This window comes from Argiope bruennichi, chromosome 2, assembly GCF_947563725.1.
Source record: "Argiope bruennichi chromosome 2, qqArgBrue1.1, whole genome shotgun sequence".
Taxonomy (NCBI): Eukaryota; Metazoa; Arthropoda; class Arachnida; order Araneae; family Araneidae; genus Argiope; species Argiope bruennichi.
This window is the reverse complement of record NC_079152.1, coordinates 88,841,054-88,855,921: the sequence shown is the minus strand read 5'-3', so window position 1 is coordinate 88,855,921 and position 14,868 is coordinate 88,841,054. Positions and strand designations below refer to the sequence as shown.

The 14,868-nt window shown below is 26.7% G+C and overlaps 1 protein-coding gene across 3 annotated transcripts in view; it reads right to left on the bottom strand.

Annotated features, from left to right (window-relative positions):
- Positions 1–14,868, bottom strand: part of LOC129959334 (calponin homology domain-containing protein DDB_G0272472-like) — a 207,004-nt gene that overhangs the window by 47,448 nt on the left and 144,688 nt on the right. For 2 of the 3 annotated variants that reach the window (XM_056072159.1, XM_056072153.1), the window contains exons 5-8: positions 14,201–14,440; positions 10,159–10,498; positions 7,716–7,808; positions 3,167–3,204 (exon numbers count right to left, since the gene is read on the bottom strand). In XM_056072159.1, the coding sequence (XP_055928134.1) occupies positions 3,167–3,204; positions 7,716–7,808; positions 10,159–10,498; positions 14,201–14,440 (711 nt within the window). The remainder of the gene's footprint in view (positions 1–3,166; positions 3,205–7,715; positions 7,809–10,158; positions 10,499–14,200; positions 14,441–14,868) is intronic. The other variant, XM_056072165.1, reaches the window with a different exon arrangement.

The following is a 14,868-nucleotide window of genomic DNA, read 5'->3' as shown; positions in this document are numbered from 1 at the left end:
TTTCAATTAATCAATCTGGCAAAAAACGTTTTGGAGCTCGAACAGCTTTGTAATGGGATAAAAACAACCTATCTCTTTTCTAAAAGATTCCGATTGCGCAATTCAATAATCACGAGATCGTTCCAAACAAGTTTAAGCCGGATTTTCGAAAATAAATAAATTAATAATTATGGCCGCGATATAAAGTTTTGGAGTTCGAGTGATTTTGAGATGAAATAAAATCATCGTTTTTCAAACGTCGATACATGCATAATCCGATAATCATGTGATTTTTTAAAACAAATTTAAACTGGTTTTTCACAAAAAAAAAAATTCTGGCTTCGACAAAAAAAAAATTTTAGAACACGATTGATTATAGATAATCAAAAATATCTCTTTTCTAAATTTCGGTGATTGCGAATTATGAGTTATATGAGAACATGATGTTTTTATGTCGGGGTGATACCATGTGAGTTAAGTAAAACAATGTTCTCACAGAATAACTTTAAATTTGAGTTAGCATATATCCTTTCTTGTTTTGATTTTCCAAATCGTACATTAAATGTGTTTATTGCAAGCTTTATGTTTAAATTTCATTTTAAATCTAGCGGAGATTTATTTTGGAACAGGCATCGTAATCATAATTTTCGACTTAACGGGTGGAAATGTCCTTCCCAATCTTCTATGTCTTGGCTCCGAGGGCAGTTTTACCATAATGAGAAATTTTCCTTCCATCAACCTCTATAACAGTCAATGATCATCGGTGTAATCGAATTTCAAACCTAGAAATGCGTGTCTCAAATTCGAGACTTCATTGTCAGGGCTCTGAGACTTCGATCTTCAGTTTAACTATAGCAACTCGATGCAATGCTTCATTTTTAAATGATTTCCAATCTTTTTTTTTACCTGTACGCTTACATCAGATTAATTTAGTTATTGTTTAATAAATTATTTGATGTTTTATTTTCAGTATGGTGAATGAAGTTATATATCTGAAATAAATATTTAATAATTCTTATTTAATTAAGTGTAATTAATACCAAAGATCAACCCATATTTATTTTTCCCTTATATTCCCGATTTTTAATAAATTTTCATTCATCAGATTCATTTGCATAAATCAGCATAATGAAAAGAAAAAAAAAATATATAAAAATTATTCAAAGGAGGTTTGATTATAATTTTTTTTTCTGTTCATATGATCTCTTATGTATTTTTTTAAGAATTAATTTATTTTTAATGTTTCAATTAGAAGCTCCATCTGGCATTCGGAATATATTAAAGCTATATTATTTATTTCGATAGTGTAATATCTACCATTTCCAATTCAAAAACTGTGAGTCGAATTGATTCTGAAATTGATTAAAATTCACAATCGAGATTTTTATTTCGGATATGAGATTTAGTATCTCAAAGTTGATAAGCAAATTTTTGTTAACAGATTCCTTTTAAAAGTATTTTAAAAAAAAGAGCCAATAAGAATGCCATATTTAACTACTTGTCAACAATCAATCCACTCATGTTGCTGATTAAAAATGACGTATTAAATATACTTGGAATTCAAATTTATATGTACAAACTTAATTTAAGCGAAATTTTTTCGTACATTTGTAAATAAAAGTTTTCATGTTTTCTGATAAGTTGTATAAAAAAGCTCAGATATATTTTCTATAAAAATTTTAAATGGTGTTTATTTTCCAAATTTAAATCGTACTAACTCTTAAAATGCACTATCAAGCATTCGAAATTTCCGTTTGAAATATACAGCAATGACGTAACAATTACAGGATTAATTGATGATCAATCACGCAGATATTTTAACTTATTCCATTCGATCTATATTGAAACTGAAGTGGTACTCGTAGTTTTGACAACATATGTCCTTGCCCACCGGTTATCGGAAGTTATACTTTAACTTTACTTTCATTATTGTTTATTATCATAATAAAATAGCCATTTAATTAAAAAATATTCTTCCAATAAAATAGATTTTTAAGGTGACATGGTACTTAAAACTAATCATCAAATAGTCGATAGTTTTTTTATATGCTCATATTATAAACTGGATCATTCTTAGTGAGCCTTAAATTATTGAAAATCGTGCTTATATTAATTTCAGGAATAATTTAATTAAATAAGTTTTAAGTAAATTTTTAGATATGAAAGGCAAGTAAATAATGTTAAAATACCAGTTTTTCAGATATTTTTCTAGAGTCTGAATAAATAATAATTACATGACTTAATTATTACTGAAATTCTTTAAATTATTTCTTTCATCAAACTCATTGAAAGAATTATTTAATTGTGATATATATTATATATGAAATTTTTTTTATGAATAAAAATTTCAAATTATGGCATTTTTTGCATTTTACTATTTTCACAATATTTATTGCAATAATGTTTTTTTAAATGATGGAAATAAAGGTGTAAATAGGTTATGATTTGTTATGAATTTATAATAATAAAAAATGTCTTTCTTTTATATATTCATTATTTAAGTATATTATTTAATTGGCCCAAATTCTTTCCTTTTTTTATTATAAGCAGATTAAAGGGATTAACATTTCTTCAAAGTTGCTGACTATTCTATGGATTTTATCATATTACTGATGAATTGTAAATTTTATGAAATATTTCTCCATCTTGCATTTATATATATATATATATATATATATTGAATTCTAAGGTTAGAAATATTAAAGTAAGCAGTAAGGGTATGAATTTTTTTATGAATGTCGCAAATATTAGTGCAATGGCACTGTTTAAGCAGAGTAATATATATATATATTTTAAATTTTAAAGTCTCTTAATACTTTTTGAGAATTTTGCATATATTCAACTATGGAAAAATAATTAAAAATTAACAACAGGAGAAAATACTCAGTTTATGCAACATTGGTTTTTATGGGGTACTTGTAAAGATTTGTAAATAAAAATATACACTGTTAAGAAGGCCTTAAAAAATTACATGAAATTTAAAAATATTTTTCAGAAATTAAAATTTTGCAAACATTTTACAATAAATTAAAATTTTTTGTGTGATAGCCTTACGGTAAATATGAGTATTTTCTTTCATACAATATCATTTAAATTTTATTCTTTATATAGTGGATAATACTAAGTGACCCTAAAAACAACGAAAATTAAATATAAGTTATGAAGAAAAAATTATGAAAAAACTTACTTTGAGTGGTTTCGGTGGGGAAGATATGGGCGAAACACCTACGAAAAAAATAATATAAATCAATCCTTAGTTTAAAAAAATGTTTACATTGCTTTATGTACTCAAAAGATAAACATTTTATGAAATTAATGCTACTTTGCCGCATAAATTCAAAATTCTTTTAGTATAATTTATTATGTCTATTTAACCTTTTAAAACCAGTTCGCAATGTTGACAAATCTAATGGCTTAGGCATTAAATAATATACACAGTAAACATGAAATTTCAACGAACAGAAAGTGAGAAATCACTTTTATAACTTCCCTTTGAATATGATAACAGTATTGCTTTCATTCGTTTTATCTTCAAGGATTGAGTGAATCTGAATTGAATATTTCATGAAATAATATTGAAGACGGCAAACATAACGACGCTTTCTTTACCGAATATTTATTTTTGATGAGATTATATGTACCATATATAGAGATGTGAATAAAGAAAGATGTCTTATACAAGTGACATTCTATGTCTTATTTTTCTTATCGCAAGAGGAAAAAGAATTACTAATCATTTGCTTAGAAATTGGGATGTATAAAATGGATATATAACGTAAGAATTTATGTAAAATAGGTTTCTTGATATTCGTGGAAACTTATGAAAGTTATTTATTTTTTATGTATCTGATTCCCAAAAAAAATTATCTTTACAACGTATTTCGTGAAATCAATGTTCTGGTGTCTCTTCTAATTCTGATATTCCTAATATTTTTGTTTTTTATTTTCGTTTTTTTTTTTTCATCTTTTATAACAATATTTTTTTTAATTGTCGAGAATATATGAAAAGATTAGTAAATCTGGAAAAATATTTTTTTCTCGTTTTGACCTATGTCTCTACACTCATAGTTTCTAGAAAGCGATTTTTCTGAGACAAGGAAACGAATTATTGCACACAATGGATTTTTTAACATCAGTATAAATATATATTAAATAATATAACTATTTTTAGACTGAATTATAATTAATATTTCATTTTCATCAATTCTAATGCTACTTCTAACTTAATGAAGAACATTCTACTATGCGTAAAATTTAAAATTTTAGGAATAAATAACTTCCGCTCTTTGCTGTATGCAATTTCATTCTTTTTAAAAGAAAAATAACTTTCCTTTCCCTCTCTGTTTAAAGTATTTTCTAATATTTAAAACGATGTCTATAAATTAAAGTCTCATGTTTAGTAATTTGAGAGGAAGAATTTTTATTTGTATATTTGCGGCACTCTTAGTGAAAAAGAATCTTATCTTAGAATTAATTGTCTTTCTGAGTTGTTTTCCTTTCTAGCAGAGTTGAGTTGAGTTTCCTTCCTATCGTTGATAACTTTCCAGCAAAAATCACATTCGTAGGTCACATTTCAGATTCAGAATGAAATCTAAATTTATTTTCTATAAAGCATCCTAAAAATATGTACCCACTTTCGAGTAATTATAATATATACGAAATATTTGTTTCTTATTAATCAATTCAGTTATATATTTTTTTAAAATTACAGTTTTATGGGAATAACACACTGTCTTTCAAAACAAATCAATAAATCGTTATGATTTCAGCTACTCGGAAGTTGAAAATTCTTGTTTAATCTCCACCCCACCTAGTTTTATTTAAATTTTAACAATTGATACTTAAAATAACAGCTGTTAATTATGTATGGCAATTGGATATCATGTTTATAATTGGACATTTCTTCTTTTAGAATGCTATTGCTCTTTGAACTTCCAAAATCATTTAATTAAAACACTCGTTTAGGATATGTTTAAGAATGAAGAACAGAGATTCAGCAAGATGGAACGATTCCACGCATTGTCATTGTCGATATTGACGCCTTCTGATAAGTAGATGGTTAAAGAAAGCGTTAGCCTTTTTATTATTTTGTAATTTAGCGATCCATTATTTATTTTCTTATAATATAATAATTAAAAAATATTAATAACAAAGAAAGAAATGTGATAACACTGATTGATCTCTCTATACAATTACTGTATTTGGCCCCAAATGATTACTTTTCAAACGATGCATGTGACATGTTGCTTTCAGGTAAATGCTAGATACATTCAGTAAGTTGAGAACATCTATTAAAAAGAGATGCCATTAAAATCGAGAGGCATTTAAGTGCCTTTTCCAATTCCATCGATCGATTTACCAGTATCGTTTAGACAATAATAGAATTAACAATAAATACTTTCTAGAACTGATACAATAACAAATTTTTATGAATTGTTTAGAATAAACATTCATATTAATTGTTATATTCGAGTAATTTGTGGTGAATAGCATATAAGCCAGTTAACAATTACGTTGCACGAGCAATTGCTTTTGCATAATGGTTTAGTTACTGGACTGTGAATCACAAAGTCCCAGGTTCTATCCTTGCGCATCTCAATTCGCTAAAAATTCAAAGCATTCATTATTGGTATAATTATTATTTGGTGTGGGCAAAGCGTGCCTTATATACAGCCAAAATTCATGAATCACAACTGTATAAAATGCAAATTTAAAAAAAATGCACAACATTTGTCTTGTCATCAAAATTTCTATGTTGCGTTTCTTCCATCTAATATATTATTCAATTACAGGAAAATATTTAACAATGATAATTTTTTTCCAACTCTTTTAAATTTCTGAACGTTACAAAATATTATATTGTATTTAATATTCTCCATAGAATATAAAAAAAATAGTTAAAAAGTTTTAAAAAATTTCTTGATTATAAATAGTGCAAGAAGGGAACAAAATTATAAAAAGCAGCACAATAATCTTTGGTGCATTAAAAACATTTGAGAGAATTTTAAGCGAAAATGGCGTGATATGGAACGATTAAGGATGTTTACATTTGCAAACTTCTTCACACCTCTTTTCATTGAAACTATATCAATTAAACATGAAAAACAAAAAATTAATAGAGTAATTACTCATAAAGATTACTTTCAGAATTTTTCAAATCCCATTCGCTAGATTAAATTTCCTTGGAGGTAAAATTTGCATGGAATTTGGTGATTCTTGGATTCCCAATTCGATTAACGGAAACTTGTTGTGTATGAGGACTCATTCTCAATTAACTTTCCACAGTATACCAAATATTTTCATGTCAGTATGGAGTAGAATATGCTTCATACTGACATAATATGAAGATAAATGTTTAAGGGACATTTTTATCATCTATCCGAAGCCCAAATTTCTTAATCCATCTCAAAATAGAAATGCTTCATGCAGCTTCAATGCCATCAGCTAATACAACAAAACAAATACCCCAATTCGTTCCATTCTTATCAATAGAATGATCCTGCAACCAAACAAAATCACAGATACAATAAACCAAACAATGAATCGAAAAGTAAAAGAATTCGAGAATGGAAAAATTTGAAATCATTCACAGACACATGAATGCAAAATCCTTTCAACAGCAATATCAATTTCAATAATAATACAACCGAATTATTTTTTGCCAAGTTTTCATGCCACAGAAAGTGTTTAAAACATAAGATTAATTCATTTATTTATTTATTTTTCCTTTCGAAATGGTAGTGTCATTTGTGAATTTTAATGCAATGAAAGCAAATCGTTAAATCATTATTTTCTCACAGAAATAGCGAACGTGAATTTAATGCTTTGAAGCAAATAGCAATAGTTGTTCGATAAAAAGCAAATAAATTTAAATCAATTTAAAAAGCTAAAAAATCGCCTTAAGCTAAAATATAAATTTGATTTAAATGGATTTTAGCCACGATTTTTTCTATGCAGCGCCAAGTAATATTTAATTATAACTATAGTCGACTATATTCAATTTCGCTCAAAAGAAAATTTAGAGAATATCTGAGTTTTTAAAATTTTATAGGAATAAAATGATTAAAGACAATCATTTATAAATCTCATAATATAATAAGAATTCAGAGTATTAAAATTTGAGCATGTCTAAAATAAAATAAAATATTATGGAGTTTAGAAATGATAAAAGAAAACTAACACAGAAATCTGATTACAGATCTATTTTTAAAAATAGCATATAGGTTTCTACTACGATTAATAATATAGTTGCCTCCAAACTGTGCTTGTTTTGCGTATCAATCACACTGTGAGCATTATATCAGAATTTGGAAAATTGTAATGCCAGTGCAGATAGGAAATAATTTCTACCCGGGAAGAAATATTAATTTGTAAGCCTACAATATCCAATTCAATCATGAGTAAAAAATGTGGAAATTTTGAAATGACCAATTTGATTGATTAGTTTAAAAGAATGTCATTTTGTATTTTAAAACTATTGTTTTTAAATTCTCAAGCTAGAGAAAAACCTTTATATATTTTACTGATTTATTTAATAAGTACCCAAGAATAAATGCTTATAGAAAATGAGCGAAAGATTTCAGAATGTAAATCTTGGCAGAGAAGTCTGTCATTTTCTTTAAAAATCTGTAAGTGTAAAGTTTATGAAATGAAGATACGAATTTCTGATTTGCGAACAGCCCATAAGCGTGCGAGTCCATAACACTACACTGAGGAGTTTGCTGTTGAAAACATACCTTCATAAGGAGATATCCTTCCGACAGGTGGCAACCCTTTAACTGCCCATCCATTGCTACTTTTTGGTGGCAATCTTAGTTGTGGCAATGATCCTATGAGGAGAAATATTTGAAACTGACTCTCACAAAATTCCAAAATGGTCAGGAAGTGCCAATCGTGCAAACCGAGTGCAAGTGCTCAAGAATGTAATTCTTTAGAAATATGAAGTAGGGAAGAAAGAAAGTGCATAAAAAAGATTTGAAGACGAATATAGAATTGTGCAGACATGCCAAAAGAGTCGATAAATTGATAATTTTCGAATCGTTTCGGATTTATTTCAAATTTATGGGTGTTATGACAGAACTGTAAATTCTGGAAAAGGATACATGCAAATAAAATTCAAAATATACAAGCTAAAGCAATGAGCAAAACTACCAAAGAAGTAATGAATATTGAAAAAACGAGGAATGTAGAAGTGGTAAAGATGAAAAGAGCAGAAGCAACCACAAATGGCTTTCATTTTAAATCAACTACATATACAATTTATGAAGACATTTTTTTAAACATATTTTTTTTTAATTAAAACCAACTTATTTCTTATGTTTATTCGGAATTTATGTTAGAATTGCCAGAGTAATAGTATTTACGACCGAATTTATATCGGCAGTAACATGATGAACATATACCCTTTTTAGCAATTAATTTGATAACTTCTTGAAAAGTGGGATTCGTTGATGATTAGAATTTCAAAGGATGATTCTGCATTCCAGAACAGCCTAAAATTATCGAATATCTTTTGATTAATAGTGTAGTAATCATTCGAACAATGCACCTGCCCTGATATATTACTGAATATTGCCCAAAATATCAACCAAGACATGAGATACCATTTTGTGATAAGATAATCTTTGTAAAAACATGTGCAGCTGTATTTTCCTACAAATATATAACAGAAAAATCAAGCGAGCTTTATTAATTCTCATTGGATCATATTCTTTCAATAATATATATATATATATATATATATATATATATATATATATATATATATATATATATATATATATATATATATATATATATATATATATATATAACGATATATTCTGTAACATTTCACTGTAAGATGATATTTCAAATATCCTAACTTGTTTTGATTATACCAGTTTTAAATTCAAGTTTAATTATTCTAAAATCACTGAAGAGTATATGATGTTTCTTGGAATTGATTTTTGATTATAATTTCAAAGGATGATTCTGCATTCCACTATAGCCTATAATTATCAAATATATTTTGATTAATAGTGTAGTAATCATTCGAACAATGCACCTGCCCTGATATATTACTGAATATTGCCCAAAATATCAACCAAGACATGAGATACCATTTTGTGATAAGATAATCTTTGTAAAAACATGTGCAGCTGTATTTTCTTACAAATATATAACAGAAAAATCAAGCGAGCTTTTTTAATTCTCATTGGATCATATTCTTTCAATAATATATATATATATATATATATATATATATATATATATATATATATATAATATATATATATATAGATAGATATAACGATATATTCTGTAACATTTCACTGTAAGATGATATTTCAAATATCCTAACTTGTTTTGATTATACCAGTTTTAAATTCAAGTTTAATTATTCTAAAATCACTGAAGAGTATACGATGTTTCTTGGAATTGATTTTTGATTATAATTTCAAAGGATGATTCTGCATTCCACTATAGCCTATAATTATCAAATATATTTTGATTAATAGTGTAGTAATCATTCGAACAATGCACCTGCCCTGATATATTACTGAATATTGCCCAAAATATCAACCAAGACATGAGATACCATTTTGTGATAAGATAATCTTTGTAAAAACATGTGCAGCTGTATTTTCCTACAAATATATAACAGAAAAATCAAGCGAGCTTTTTTAATTCTCATTGGATCATATTCTTTCAATAATATATATATATATATATATATATATATATATAAACGATATGTTCTGTAACATTTCACTGTAAGATAATATTTCAAATATCCTAACTTGTTTTGATTATACCAGTTTTAAATTTAATTTTAATTATTCTAAAATCACTGAAGAGTATATGATGTTTCTTGGAATTGCTGTTGAGTAAGAAAATTAAAGAATAATAAGCTGTAACTAATAGATTCACAAACACTACAGTGCCTAAAAAAATTAAAAAAAAAATTCTGAAAGCGATAATTATGCATATTATAACAATTCCTTTTTTTTCTTCTGCTAATCCAAACAAAAATCTCTTGAGAAGACACTCTCTTCGTCTACAATAATACTTCTTCATTAATCTCATTTTCTAATTAGAGATAATAATTATCTCAAACAGCTGTTATTGCCATTTAAGAAAAACAGTTCTAGTACTATTAACATGTTTTTATAAGAGACGGTTGGATAATTAACTTGCCTCTTTTTCCTGCTTTATCGGGCGATCTCATTCGCTTAGTCGGCGATTTCGGAGGGGGCTCTGGTTTATCATCAGGTTCTCCTTCTTCTGTCCCTTCTTGTTTTTCTCCTTCTTCTTCAGGCTTTGCTTCATCTTCTTCTTTTTGCTCTTCTTCTTTTTCCTCTCCTTCTGTTTGTTCTTCTTCTTTTTGCTCTTCTTTTTCTTCTGCTTTTTCTTCATCTGTCTCTTTCGGTTCTGCTTCTACTTGTCCTTCTTCTTTTTGTTCTTCTTTTTCTGTCTCTTCTTTTGTTGCCTTTTCTTCTTCTGTCTTTTCTTCAGATTTTTCTTCTGGGGCAGCTTCCTGTGAAAGATTATTAAACATAATGAATAGGGCACTTAAGAACAAGAAAAAAATAGGGAGCAATACATGCAAATCCATTGCAGAAAATGATTAACTAAATAACATAATTGTACTTTGTATATTTTCAATAAAAAGTTTAAAAAAAAACTTATTTGTCTATAGTATCTTGATACAAACTACAATTAGATTTTCCTTTAATAGTATAGAGCCCATTACCCTAATTTGCAATAAGAAATGATTATCTTTTTATATTTAAGAAAATATAGGAAATAGAATAATTATATTCTCACTTATTTCATTTCTGCCTGAAATTTAGAGTAATTATTACTTGATTTTACATTTTAAATATTGAATTTCCAAACCTTGACATTTGTTTTCAAAAACTGTATTCTATGCTTAAAATTAATTTTCAAGTTATAAAAAATTTGATTTATTTTCAGAAATCAGATTTAATGTTTTCATTGTAAAATATGGATTATTATATATCGTTTCTCTTCCTACATTCTATTGTTTCCAGATATATTAAATAATAATGGTAATAAATAGATTAAATTAATTCTATTGAGAATTGCTTATAAAGTCACTAAAGAAGAAAATAATGCTCTATTAAAATATAAAAAATAACAATATATTAAAATTACAGAAAAAATAGAATTTCGGTTCAAAAATTAAAATTAATTACGACTGAAATTATAAGACAATCCTTTTCAATTGAAACAATATTTCTTTGTTTAGTATCTCAGCATAATTAACTAAGCTAACGAGTATTTGATTTATGTCACAAGCAAACAAAAATGACTAACAAAAAATTTCTTTCCATTCCATAAGAAATGGAAGGGCAAACGGTAATTAATTTAAATATCATTATAAAGAATACATTTTCTAAAAATTGTTGATAAATTTGAATTGCTTTAAACAGTGAAACTAGCAATAGTTTTTTAATCAAAAAATGATTTTCTCCCAAAATGCGATTTTGCATATTGAAGTAATGTAATATTTTATGTAATGTTTGCATTTAATTTCTTTTAAATAGCATTCAAAAATGTTCAAATTGATTTGAAAAATTTCTGCCATAATCAAAAATATAAATACCAGGAAATAAGAACATTTTTAAAAAGAAATGCTTAAAGATTTTCACCGCCTCTGTTTTTTTCGCCCCTACTTAGGATTACATTGGATAACGAGACTGATTATAATTACTAGCATAATTTAATTATATAAAAACACATTTAGAAACTGCAACTGAGCTATTATGAAATGTTTCTCATAAATATAAGCCAAAATCAGTTAAAATACATAATACATCAATCCATAATTTTTTTGCCCTACTTAACGGTAAACCAATACAAAAACGCTCTACTCAGACAGATTCAATCGATATATTTATTTTTTGGATATTAATGTTCAAATATTAATGATAACATAATTTTAACATTCAGAAAAATTCAATATTTATTACATAGGAGAATTGCTATAATTATATATGAAATATTCAGTTTAATAATCCAAAAACCAAGAGATTCTCAAATTATTTTTTCAGATTTCACGGAAGATTCTATTAAATCCAACTGGAATTTCCATATGATGTAGCTTTAATATTTCTTTTCAAATTGAATATTTTGTATAGAAACATGTCTCCAGAATAAAACTCTTATTTTTTCAACTCTACGGCATTTCATAAATGTTGTAAATGTTCGTTATACATGTGATTGCAAAATTGCTTCAACGTGAATTAATTGTGCTTATACGGCATATGATGCCCCTCACATAAACCTAATGGCACATAAAGTCACAAGTAACATTTCGCGGAATTCCAAATGATTAGCAAAAGGTTTTAATGAAGTGGCCAGCAGTATTGTCAGACTTCAGAATTTGTGAATAACGGTTGGAAGGTTTTACGAACCATCTAAACATATGCGGGCCATTTAACCACATTATTGGCTCGAATGCTTCATGTAATGCTTAACTTGATGGATCACATTGTTTAGAATTGCCTTTACCATGGAATACGATGTTTGAGATTTTGAAAAAAAATTCGAATAATAAATAAAATTTTGTAAATGAATTTATTAGTGTTGCATAATGCAAATTTTGATTGTTTTCCTTTCTGATTGTTCAATTCATATTAAATCATCAGAATTCCTTTAAAATCATTTATGGAAAATTAAATTTGTCGTAATTCTTAAAGTAAAAAAGTTTCAATTTTGACATTGTGATGTCATTATCTGGATACTGATAATTCAATAATTTTCCAAAATAATGGTAGAAATATATGCTGTTTTAAAATGGGTATTTTAAATAAATAAATATTGTATAAAATGCATTCCATCATTTACTTTTATTCATTCTTTAAACGTCTAATAAAAGAAATTATTTATATTTTTTCTTTTTAACTTTACAAATTTCGTATTTATATTTATTTAAATACAATGAAATAATGACTTCTGTTTTTTCTTAAATGGATTTTGTCTATAATTAATTGAAATTTGGAATTATTATGAATTTTATCTTTTTTAAGAAACCTTAAATACCAACGAACGGAATTATTTTTAAACAATAATAAAATAAATTTTATTAAATAAAAGCTATATTGAATTGGCATACTTTCATTTGAATCATAAAACATATCTAATAGAATACACTCATATTTAAATATCAAATGATATATTTGAATAAGAAAAGAGAAATGCACTAAAACTGAAACAAATCAGAAGAAATATGAGACCTTGTATTCAAAGTTCTATTCCTCAATCGTTCCCTAATTTTTAATTGCAATGATTTTGGTATTCATCAGAATTTATTAAATTTTTTCATACTGAGAAATGCAATAAGAAGAAACATTCATTTGTAAGCAATAATAAAACAGTTTCTTAACAAATATTAATAATTTGATTCTCTCTGATTGCTGGTACTACTTAAATAATGGTACAATTCGAAGCTACTTTTTTAGAAAACTAATTTTATATCATAAGTTTATTATAGATTAAAACACAAATAATCATTAATTATAAAATATACAGCAGATAAATGAATTTTCGTTTCTTTTAGGAAAAATAGTTATTACATTTTTTAAAAATATTTTTATTAAAAAATAAGAACTAATCGTGTCTAACTTTTTCTTAGAGATGATAAAATGGCATTAAAAGATTAATTGTTTCTATTCATAAACTGACAAGCACAATTGGTGTATAATAATTTACTCCAACTTCATCTTCATATCGTAATTTTATTGCATCTAAAAACTCAATAAATCGTTATACTCATTGGCCTTTTTTAGGAAATTAAGCCCAGATATCCATAACCTAAAATTGTTGATTAATAACCAATAAAGAAAAAAGAAGAATCGTAATCCTACAGGAAGGTGAAAAACTAATTTCAATTTCCAATGACTTAACGAAAAAATAAGTGATTTTTGGTATGTATACCAAAATCTCCAATTTAAAAAATTTTACTGGAGATTTTGGGAAACCATATTTTACAGTTTAACCAAATCCAGCATAAATTAGTATTGGTATATTTGTTGAGACGTCAAATCTTCTAAAAGAAATGATCTGCCTTTTTCACTCATATTTCACATAAATAAAGAAAAGTATTTTGCCAATTTTCCCAAAGTCCGCAATCGAGGTTACCAATTATCCAGCTTATCGACGAATGCCCGGAAAAAGAATATTCGTTACAGACAGCCACAGCAAAACATCTTACCTCTACTTCCTTCTCTTCATTTTTCATAGTTTCCGGTTCTTCAATCGCCTCAATTTCCTCCTCTTTTTGTGTTGCGGCAATTTCCTCCTCTTTCTGGTCCACTCCTTTGTCACCCTCCACTTCATCCGCTGCCTCCTTCGCTGCTGTGTCATCTGCCTCCTTTGCCTCCTCAGGCTTTTCTGCTGCCCCCTCCTCGAGTTTTGATTCTTCTTCTACGAGAGTCTTGGGCTCCTCCAGTTCCTAAGTTAAATAAATCAGTGCAACTGATTGACTGATTGTTTGGCTTCGTCGATCAAACAGTTTATAAAAGGAATAAGTCGAAACGCTAACCCACAAATTAATTTATGAAAGCAAAAGACGATGATATGAAAGTGAAAAATAGCTGTATCCATTGACATTTTTTAGTTGGAAAAATTTAGAGACATCTTCGTAACCCAGTTTATATCATAATGAAATAGTTTTTCTCTAAAGTTTTGAAATAAATAAGAAAATTATGGCAATCAATGATAATGAAATTGAAATGGAATTAAAACTTCGTATTTAAAAAATGTTATTGAAATCATTTTGTTCAAAGCAATTTTTTTCCCGTTTTTATTTAATTCGACTTTTCTGCAAATTTCCTGTTTGAAAAGATGGAAGCTTGTAATATACAAGTTTACTTGCATTTT